We start from the raw sequence: 10,709 nt of genomic DNA on the forward strand, positions 1-10,709 counted from the left end.
CTTGCGAGCGGCAAGCGCGATTATCTCAATTGCGTCCGAATGTGGCAACAGTCCCGGACTCCGGACGGGTTACACAATCGCAAATAAAGGCCAACAGTTTTGTGGCGGGTCGCGCAATGTCTTCTACAAGATATCGCTACATCGTAGGAGCCCTGGACTCTGATAAATTACGATATTACTCCACAGCATAAATCCTTATATCTGCAAGTGGAGTCTATGCAACCGAAGACTCCTTCTCCATCGAAGGTACAACGCTGACCTCCTTGCCATCCTCGATGCCCCACTTCTTATCCACTTCCGTATGCAGCGGCAAATGCTTCATCAGCAAGCTTACAAGCAGACCTACCCCGCTGACGCCGATGGTGAACTGCCACACAGGCTTCAAACTCTCGCCGAAGGCTTGCCGCACTTGGGTCTTTAATGGCTCTTCAAGTGTCGGTATCACGGGAATCGCAGAGTAGGCTGAGGCGACACCTTCGGGAAAGCGGGCGGTGAAGGCAGCTGGAAGATGCGTGCCCAGCTCGTTCTGGAGGATAGTCCCGCCGATGGTAACACCGATAATCTATGGCAAGAAAAGATCTCAGGCTTGGACGGGGCACAAACAAGACCCGCTTACGTTGGCAAAGTTGCGGAAGAACGTGTACAGCGCGATAGCACGGGCGTTCGACTGTATTGGTATGGGAGCCAGTATGGGGAAGAAGACCGCGCCGCATACGGAGCCGAGGAAAGCACCAGTCAGGATCTGGAAGCCGATCGCCCGCGCTCGAGATGTATCATATGCCATTGTGCTCAAGAGCCCCGTGCCAACCAAGATCATAGCCCACGCCAGCCATAATTGGGGACGATACTGACGAGAAATGGCGATCGTGACACCGGTTACCAGTGTCATCGGTGACAGGGCGAAGGCCATGCCGAAGACGTCTACGCCGGAGGCGACGGGTGAGGCACTAAAGCACGCCTGGAAATATACGGGGATATAATCTGTAGGAAGAAGCTACTTAGTAAAGAGTCCAGAGTTTCTAATGAAAATGACAGACAGAGGAGGCACTGGATGATGGTAAAAACAAGGAATGTCTGGAGATGGCCACTCAGAGCTGTCCTAGTGGATAGGAGGTGGTAGGGAACCTGGGACATCATCATGAGTAGATATACCACTATAGGAAGTCCGCCGACATACGACAGGGTTGTTGGGGATACAAGCCTCATAGACTAGGAAACCTGCGAGTCCGGCCAGGCCCAGGATGAGCGGCACCAAGATGTGATACGAAGACCACTGGTACTGGACACCGCCCCATGTGAGACCAATCATGCAAGAAGTAGTAGCCGCGATGACAAGTGCGTTGCCACTACAGTTGTTCAGTCCAACGCCGCACGATGATAAATGACAGCCACTTACGTCCAGTCCATCTTTGCTAACTTTTCGGACAGTGTCCCGGGAGGAGTTCGCAAATTCAGGAAGATCAACACCAAGCCAGCGGCCAGGCCACAGATAGGAATGTTGAGGTCTGATTTATCTTCATTACTGGGTCTTTCGTGAAGTGACAAGGTACGCACAGAAAAGCCACCGCCACTGCCCGCTTTGGGCAAGGGCACCACCTATCACTGGGCCAATGCCGGACGCTATCGTGAAGGTCCTAAGGCAAAGTTGAGCGACTTCACTCCATCATTAGTACGATATACGTACATTGCAATAAGGCCGGTATATAGGCCTCTTTCTCGCAGAGGTACCATGTCTGACAGGATTATCTGACATAGCGAAGCTATCCCGCCTCCTCCCAGGCCCTGAACAGCTATATAATGATCAATCAACGTTGAGAGCAAACTAGCGAAAAAAGCAGCACGGACTTCTGCCTGCGATCAGGAAATTCATATCGGTAGCGGCTCCGCACAGAGCGCTGCCAATAGCGAAGATCACGATCGAACCGAACATAGTAATTTTTCGGCCGAACGTCTGTGGACATATTCGTTCATTGACCGCAACAAAGAGAAGGGAGTTGGGATACCTCAGCGAGGCCTCCACTTAGCGGGACGAAGGCCGTTGTGGCTAGGGTGTAAGCAGATCCCACCCAAACAAACTGATCCCCCTTCAGAGCAGCGACGATGCTGGGCAGAGCAGTCGATACGGCGGACTGTATACGGATCAGCGGATAATTGACGGTTGAGCCAGAGAAAGCGTACCAATTCTAACGCTGTGATGAACTGGGCCATTGTGAGACACAGGAACACCATCCAGAATCGCCAATCGCGTTTGGGCTTCGTATCCTGGGCGGGCTCGACCTTCACAGACTCTTGGGAGGCCTTTGCCTCCTCTGAGATGGATACCGTCTGCGAACTGGGGCCGCTAGGCTGGTCGTGTGACTCCATTCCCTGCGAATACAAGCAGCCGGTCGTGAAAAAGGGTGACGTGGCCTATAAAACTACAGAAGGAGTTACGAAGTGAACGATATGATCATGAGGGGGGACGACTTGTAATTCACAGAGGGGAGACTTACATGAAGCGGGAGGGCCACCCAACTACATCACTTTTCGTGGAATTATAGTCTGTGACTGGAGAGAATGCGGGGCTGCATAGCCATCCCATGCAGGCTAGCGGAGGTATTCAGTTGTTATGATGAGGCTGCCCTACGGCCGTAAGGACGCTGATGCGGGCCACCATATCGAGTTGAGCTGTAGTCGTGTTAATTACCTATTGAGCTAACAGCGACTCCGGTCAGCCTAATGTAAGGGTTTGTCTCCATTTCATAGACGCATGACCTTGCATTCGGAGGTACATGTATGAGGGTGTAGACCTTCGCGATCCGGCCAAGGGGACCCACAAATACACACGCAAGCAAACAATGTCCATCGCCACACGCGTCGTTCCAGTCAGGTCGCGTCTCATGTTCCTCTTTGTAACTAGGGGAAGCGCACGATTGTGTCTCTCCCCCTGAATAAGCCGTTGGTCCCTGCTCTAGATGGCGCTGCGGTCCAATGCTCTTCAGGCATGGGAACGAGATCCGTCTCTAAACTCAGACGATCCTGCGTTGTTGGACCGCGAAATCGAATCCCTCTCTGCTAGGCTTCACACTCTAAAGACTCATCGCAACGCTATCATCCCCATCGCTATCCTTCCCTGGGAGATCCTTGCGAACATATTCTTCTTTCACGTCCACAGAGCGGATCCGCTTCATCGCTGGACCAAAGATGCTGGCTGGATCAACATCGCGCACGTATGTCGTTTCTGGCGCAAAGTCGTGCTTGACACAAGGAACCTCTGGACGACGATTTCATGCTCGGCAAAGGAGTCGACCGCGTTCATGCTAGAGCGGTCGATGTCCCTGTCGTTGACACTGGACGTGTTTGTCCCTGCTGCCCCTCGGGACCAGGAGGCGGTGTTTGAAGCCACTAAGCTGGCGATGGCGCAACTCCATCGAATTGTTGATATCAGAGTGAGTGGCTCCAAGACAGGCACGGAATATTTCTCGTCCATGGACTACATCGTACCGGAACCACTCTTACAGTCGCTCACGTATGCGCCGGTGCAACCCCTGCTCAAAACGGAAGTCCTCGGACTGAAGATTCTACTTCTCATCGCCTCTACGAGCCTGCGTCGTCTGTCTCTCCCCAGGTGCGGTGCGCGTTTTGTGCCCGAACCTTTGCCTATGCTGCAGACTCTCAACCTGGGTATCTGCAACTACAAGGGCCTCAACACAGTGACGTGGATCCTCAAAGCATTGCGCGGCCTCCCTTCCCTGCAATCTCTTACTGTGACATTCAATGACTGCGACGATGTTCGGTCTCTTCCGCTCGATGTGAGGGACAAGACGGCACTTGTCACTTTATGCCACCTCGAGGACCTAACCTTAAGCTGTACTGTGTCCCCTGCTGCGTACATACTGCGTCATCTGACCCTACCACGGTCTTGCGGATTCTCCCTTGGAGTCGAGATGGCGAGACCTCCCTCGGATCATGTGCAAAAAGCCCTGATGCGCGAAATCGTCAGTGAGATAATTGTGGCACCCCTACGTGGGATCTCGTTTGAAATCCAGGCTGATACGGACGACATAGTCATCAGGGGATGGACGTGCCCCCTTCCAGATGACCGTCGCTCAATGACGGCTCTCTACGACGGTAACTACAAGATCAACTTATGGCTGCTCCGGGGAGAGGATTTGGGGTTCCGACAGGGCTCCTGGCTATCCGTTCTGTACCACGTCGGCTCCCTGCTCGGCGACGACCTTGAGCTTCTGCGGGTTCACATGCCCTCGGGCATACTCTTTCCGAGTGCGTGGTGGTCCGCGTTCGGACACCTGAGAAACGTCCATATGCTGCACTTCGGTGGGTCCGATCCCGGTGGATTACTCCTTGCCCTTACATTCAGAACGCACCGTGGCCATAGTGCTGCGGAGGACGGGTTTCTGCCTCGCTTGCGCAGCCTGGTACTCAATGATATCAACTACGGTCCTTGTGAGTATGGCCATTCGACGGCGAGAAAGCTATTCTATACGCTGGAGCACCGATGGCGACGACAGCTCAAGCTGCAAAGGATATGCTTGTACAACTGCGCATACATCTCCATCTCGGACATCTCTAATCTTAAGTCGGGAATCCCAGAGGTATACTGGGATGGGCGCAATCTGGTGAATATGGCTATGGTGACTGAGGCCTGAAGACCCGACACCTCTTGATGTTTGTTACGATGTACGTTTGGTTCACGATGGTCTCAACTATGTGGATTTTGTACTAGTCATGTTGTATCAGTCCTGGTGCGTTTCACAGTCCTGTCCTCTATTTACGTGCGGCGACGAATTATTGTATCAATCAAAGCGGACACATCTATATTGCGAACCCAAGGGTCGCTGGTGCATTTGATTCACAAAGGTTCCTGGAGCGCCATATCTCGAATGCTGATGTGGCCGAGTCGTTAAGGCGAGTGACTTGAATCATCTCATCACTTGGGCATTGCCCGCGTAGGTTCAAATCCTGCCGTCAGCGTGTGGTCTTTTTCGCAATTAATTCTTGTCAAGTTCTTTTCAGTACTGAGGGCTGCGTCATTGCTGTGACTACTGTTTTGTATCTTTATATATAGACAAGTGATGACATGGTAATATATACAGTGGAACGCTCATGACCAGACTCGCACCAAATCAGTCGTAACCTCTACCAGAAATAGGCACAAGCACAGCCACCTCATTGTCATTTCCTCCGAGGACCGACTCGGAAAGGATCTGCTCCCGCTGTCCGTAGCTCACTCGGTGCTATCTCAGAAGGCAGCATTTCTCTTCACAGCACTCCCCACTGAATCAAGCTCAGCGTATATTCTGGTCAGCTAGCGTCATCTTGACCGTCGTGATGTCGTCACTGCGCTCCTCACCAATGTCACCTCTTTCACCCAATGGACCCCCGCGCCGTATATAAGACGCCAGCCTCGCGCAACAGTCCCCATAAATCCCAGTCTCGAACTCACCACGCCCAGCGCAAGTAGCCGATAACTATGGTCGAACTCACGAACCCCGCCACCATGATGAGCCGCCGTTTCAAGCCGGAGGAGATCCCAGACCAGACGGGTCGCGTTGCCATCGTCACTGGCGGATGTAAGTATTCTCGTATGTAGCACGCACGTCTTTTCACGGAACGCATCTTACAGCTGCCGGGATCGGGTTCTACGACGCCCTGGAGCTCGCGCAGAAGAACGCGCGAGTAATCATCATCTCCGCCACCGAAGACCACGGCAAGAAGGCCGAGGAGGAGATCAACAAGCGCGTCAAGGAGAAGGGCGCTGCTGGATCGGTTGAATGGATCGGACAGGACCTGGGGGACCTCAAGGGTGTAGACGCGTTGGCCAAGCGCTTGGCGTCTGAGCTTCCGCGTCTAGACATCTTAATCCTCAATGCTGGCGTCGGACAAGGCGCCTATGGTCTCACAAAAGACGGCCTGGGTAACCACTTTGCTGTGCGTTTATTTCTCAGAGTGTATGTTCGTCCTCATTGCTGACCTTCTGCGTGCGTTATAGGTCAATGATCTCGCACACTATGTCATTGCGCTGCGACTCCTGCCCTTGATCGAGAAAACCGTCTCTTCTGGCTTGACTCCTCCCGGCACGGCTCGAATTGTCTTCCAGAGCTCTGAGACGCACCGCCTAGCGCCGAGCGACGTCAAGTTCGCGTCGAAGGAGGAGATCAACGACGGTCCCGATCGCGATGCGTTCGTCTTGTAAGCCTACTTCGTTACTCAATTCCCTTGAACGTCGATACCGATTGATGGACTCCAGGTATGGTCGCTCCAAGCTCGGTATGATCTACAACGCAAAGGGTTTAGCGAAGCGCAAGATCAAGCCTGATACTAAGATCGTCGTCACTGCCGTCCACCCAGGTACGGTCGACACTGATCTTCAGGACGCCACAACAGAGTCGTACGGCTTCCTCGGAAAAGTGGCCAATAACTTCATGCGTCTCGTCGGGAAGAATGCGCAGGAAGGTGCCGAGGCGTCCCTCTGGGCAGCTACAACTACAGAGATCAACGCAGATAACTGGACGGAGTATCAGGTATGTTGGTGAAGGCTGGTGGTGTGCCTGGACTGCGCTGACATGGCTCGGATCGGCAGGCTAATTATTACTCGGAGCCTAGGGGCAAGCCGCATACGGAGTCGGATACGGCCAAGCAGGAGAGTATTGCTGATAACTATTGGGAGTTGTGCGCGAGCTTGACTAGAGAGATCCTCGGGGAGGAACTGAGATAAACAATGAGAGGACGTATTAGAAGTCAGACACTGTGTACGCTATAATTCCGTGGATGATCAATCGGAGATGCATTCTCACTTCTCTCTGCGTGAGCTCAACGTGAGCTCTCGAGACTTGTCGCTGCTGCGACAGAACACCCATGCAGAGTCGTTTGCACTGCAGCGAGTCCCACCTACTCGAGCAACGTGAAAAACCTTTGCTGCTGCGTCATTATACATGACCAGGACGGACAGGTACGATTCCAAGTCTGAGGGTTCTCAGACTCAAATTTGCTACTATCTTATTTCTTGTCCGGTACCGACAGACACGATTCAGATATTCGCAGATACTTCGGTTGGGAAGAGAGCCTTGTCTTCTCAGCCGCAAAATCGACTCGGTTCGGTGCCTCTAAGACACCATTTGGCAGAAACTGCCAATTAGGAAGTGAATGGTCATCAGGTTCGTGAATTACTTGATGTTGCATTCTATATGATGAGCATTCCGCGATAGCTGATCCTCACCAAGAGAACTCAGACTTTACGCCCATACTCTATGATAAGGCACGGAGCGCGGTCTGGATTGCTGAGAACTTCAGCGGCTGCGCAGACTTGGCCATGCCAGCGTCGACGGCCCACTGGATGTACCAAGCCGTCGAGAGACTGAACCACAGGAAGGTCCATGCATACCCTATGAGCCTGGCCACGGACTGCGGGAAGAATCTGTCCAGCGCCGCTCTCCTTGCCGTGGCGATCACGGCGTCCTCGGCCGTGATTGCCATCGCCTGCGCGATAAAGAAGTGGAAGGACGCGCCGAGGTACTCCTTGCCCACCATAGTGTCCCCGCCCATGTGCACGAGCCCGGAGACCGTAAAGCCAACGTAGAGCTGGGTATAGGAGGAGCCGTTCGTGCCCTTTTTGAAGCCGAAGAGATATACGAAGAATTTCCCGATGGAGGAGATGTACTGTTAAACCCGCGTTGGTCAATGCGATGCGGTCAATGGGACTGAAGGAACTGACGCGACGCATGAGTTGATGCCAGGTACGCCTGGACCGACGGAGGTTATTTCGGGGAAGGGACAACGTAAGTATGTGATATCATACATTCATATGAAAATAGGGACTGCCTCACCCCCAGAATCGTCTCACTGTGTACGAGTCGCTCCACGCGCCGAACAGGTCCGGCCAGTACCTGGGCTCCGATAAGCCCAAAGCGACGCACACCGCGGACAGCGCGGCGTAGTTCATGTTCATGGTCCCGTACGGGAGCGTCATCCAAGCGACGATGTTCACGACACGGCCCGTATACCCCTGCGATGTGAACGGGGATGTGTACGGCGTGGGGTCGGTGTAGTATGGGTTGGACTTGACGTAGGTCTGCGCGAGGTCCACGAGGAGGAAGAACCAAGCCGTGCGGCGGAGCTGGCGCAGGACAAATTGCCAGCGCGGTTTGGTCGGGGGAGTGGGGACGTTGGCAACCTGTGAAAGAGGGCGCTGTCAGTGTGATTACGAAGGAGGGGGGGACGTGTTCGCGCGACACACGGGAAAGGATGATTGACCTGGTAGTTCCAGCCGACGCCTCGAGGGCAGTGGACGGCGCAGAGCATCCACCACCACCGCTGCAGGATGGGGAGCGACGCCGGGTCGACGGTGTCCTTCTCGTGCCGGAAGTCGCGAACGGGGTCTGTCAGCCAGACGAAATGGATGGCCGTGGCGATGTGGCTGGTTATGGCAGAGCCCATGGAGTAGTTATGGAGGGGGTCCCCCGTGGTGAGTTTGAAACCGGAAAAGAGGACAACGCAGTATGCGATGAAGCATGCGAGCTTGATGGAGGTCTTTGGACGGAGACTGATGATGAGAGAGAGGCATACATCTGGGAGGAAAAGATCCCAGAAAGCAGAGAACGGCCTCCTCGGCGTCGAGTCGAGGATGATGGAGGTGTAGCTGGCAAGGCTGCTGTTGGTACCGGTGTGACTGCCGTCCATTATCTCGCAAGGAGGGGGCTATGGATCCAATTGGCTACACTCAATTGGTTACGGTGAGTACCGTCTATCTCTGGATTCGCAGAACTACTGTACGTTTGGCAACGCCGGGGATGTTCGCTCGTTCAAGTGGTAGGGCTCAAGAAGTGCTGGTTACTTCAGGGAGCGGGGAGAGCATCCAGAACTATCGGCCAAGGCTTCTGCACTTATACGTGAGGGTTATCCAAGAGCCTGTGGAGACGTCAAATAAACTTAACCGTGCAAGGAAGGGGAGCATTAGTGCACGGCTCCTATTGGAAATGTTCGCCGGTGATGAAGAGCTTGCTTACTTGCTGCCTGTGCATTTTGAGAGCATGCACGGCATTCAGCTATCTATGCTCGGGCCGGCCTGCCATATATAATACGCAGTGCGAGACTGTCCGTGAAAGGCGACCGCCAGGCATCGTCAGAAATGTACTCAACCCCCTGCCGGTCTCTAATGGCAGATAAATGCCGGATACAAGTGGGGAGGAGACTTGACGCACCTCCGGCAGACTAAGGACCTGCATTTCTACTGCGCTGACAGGTTTGGTCCACAGCGCCATCCATGTACTATTGATCAGGCCTAGGACGCACCTCGTATGGCACGATGCGTAGCTTACTTTAGCTTAACCTTATTACTTCCCATTTTGTGTCACTAAGTACCTTGCTACCGAATTGGGAAAGACGCGTTTGCGCGCATCTGATTGGCTCCTAGGCACACTGGAGTACGCCAGTTGCGACATTGGGAGCTGGCCGGGTATAGCGTATTATTAAGTAGCTCCTACCACTGGGTACATCATCCATATTGAGCATGGAGAAAACTGTGAAATTAACGGGTCAAAGGTCAAACTTTTTTCATGATTGTCCATTGCACAATTGGTGAACCGAACTAGAATAATACTACTTTTGAGTGTGCAAAAATCTGATTGTGGCACAGGATATGTTCTTTGTTCAGCACTATTCATTGAGCTTTCATTTGTTTTGCAAGGCAACACTATGAACAAAATTTGACCTTTGTCCGGTTTCTTTCACACTTTCTCAGTGGCTCAATATGGGAATTGCACCCAGTGTACCTCACTTTCAGGGCTCTATATAGTATACAGCAAGGAGATCTTGTCCATGACCTACCCCATACTGGAGGACCATCCGTAGTACAGTGTACATTCTGCCATGAAGTTCACTCTTCGACGGACATGAAGATCAGGAATTTGCGTACCCTACACACCTCCGCCCGTATCACTCCCCTTGGCGCAGCCTTGGTGGCGTGCCCGTAGCACCGTTGGGGTCCGAAGGGGGATACAACTGCCTTTATGAGGATGCAAACAGAGAGATACCTTCCACGAACCTCTTTGTTGACGGTGCAGATTAAGTCGTCGAGCATGACTCCTTGCTCATTCGCCAGACCCTTCGAATGAATCTAGGAAGTGATAGATCATAGATGTGACCAGAAGATAAAATGCTAAATATTCATCGAGTGAAGCGGTCGAGCTCCCTCCTTATACGTTGCCAATGGGTCACTCAAAGTAGGAGCGTGTGGATACCTTCGATTACTTTGTGACATGGGTACCCTTGGGGTGTCCTGTGTAACATTGGTGTAATGGTTTTCACTTTGTCTGCTTGTCCTCATGACATTCTTGTCATGCGCAAAACTGATCTCCATCGCTTCGAGGTCTTGTCAGTAGAAGATCATGAAGGGAGAGTGGTACTCAGGTAAGCTTACGTTACCACGGCCCGCTTCCATCGACATATCAGTGGTGCGACGTCTCGCAGCATATCACTGTCACTGTCAACAAGATGCCAGAGTCACTCTCTACTACGCGATGCCGTTCTCGATGTTAGCAGTCTCAGTGCATTGGATCAACCCAAACCAGAAACTCATGATGTCCCGATTCTGATTCCGTTATGCCAATCAGCTTCATACACATACCAAATTAAGGCTTTCTGGCCATTCTGTCATCAAACACCAATCGAACATGTATGCATGGCACGTTTGTTGGCTTCAGACTGAAGCA

At 52.8% G+C, this 10,709-nt stretch overlaps 4 protein-coding genes and 1 non-coding gene across 5 annotated transcripts; 3 read left to right on the forward strand and 2 right to left on the reverse strand.

Moving 5' to 3' along the window:
• Positions 1-214: 214 nt before the first annotated feature.
• GLOTRDRAFT_105747 (iron permease) lies at positions 215-2,364 on the reverse strand (the record flags this gene model as incomplete). Its single annotated transcript, XM_007867665.1, has 10 exons — positions 215-562; positions 617-981; positions 1,038-1,125; positions 1,178-1,346; positions 1,397-1,505; positions 1,555-1,634; positions 1,685-1,790; positions 1,846-1,951; positions 2,004-2,129; positions 2,179-2,364. The coding sequence occupies 10 exons, from the start codon at positions 2,362-2,364 to the stop codon at positions 215-217; spliced, it is 1,683 nt and encodes a 560-aa protein (XP_007865856.1).
• A 542-nt stretch (positions 2,365-2,906) lies between these two features.
• Positions 2,907-4,649, forward strand: GLOTRDRAFT_138595 (uncharacterized protein; the record flags this gene model as incomplete). The annotated part of the gene is made up of 1 exon (XM_007867666.1): positions 2,907-4,649. The coding sequence occupies exon 1, from the start codon at positions 2,955-2,957 to the stop codon at positions 4,647-4,649; it is 1,695 nt and encodes a 564-aa protein (XP_007865857.1). The 5' UTR covers positions 2,907-2,954.
• A 236-nt stretch (positions 4,650-4,885) lies between these two features.
• Positions 4,886-4,974, forward strand: GLOTRDRAFT_t71. The gene has a single exon. It is a non-coding gene; the product is annotated as a tRNA-Ser (tRNA).
• A 499-nt stretch (positions 4,975-5,473) lies between these two features.
• On the forward strand, positions 5,474-6,718 carry GLOTRDRAFT_105748 (NAD P-binding protein; the record flags this gene model as incomplete). The annotated part of the gene is made up of 5 exons (XM_007867667.1): positions 5,474-5,573; positions 5,627-5,931; positions 5,993-6,192; positions 6,251-6,524; positions 6,584-6,718. The coding sequence occupies 5 exons, from the start codon at positions 5,474-5,476 to the stop codon at positions 6,716-6,718; spliced, it is 1,014 nt and encodes a 337-aa protein (XP_007865858.1).
• Positions 6,719-7,248: 530 nt separating this feature from the next.
• Positions 7,249-10,258, reverse strand: GLOTRDRAFT_105750 (uncharacterized protein; the record flags this gene model as incomplete). The annotated part of the gene is made up of 5 exons (XM_007867668.1): positions 7,249-7,659; positions 7,715-7,742; positions 7,827-8,173; positions 8,254-8,602; positions 10,239-10,258. The coding sequence occupies 5 exons, from the start codon at positions 10,256-10,258 to the stop codon at positions 7,249-7,251; spliced, it is 1,155 nt and encodes a 384-aa protein (XP_007865859.1).
• Positions 10,259-10,709: the final 451 nt, after the last annotated feature.

This window comes from Gloeophyllum trabeum (assembly GCF_000344685.1).
Source record: "Gloeophyllum trabeum ATCC 11539 unplaced genomic scaffold GLOTRscaffold_00006, whole genome shotgun sequence".
Classification (NCBI taxonomy): domain Eukaryota; kingdom Fungi; phylum Basidiomycota; class Agaricomycetes; order Gloeophyllales; family Gloeophyllaceae; genus Gloeophyllum; species Gloeophyllum trabeum.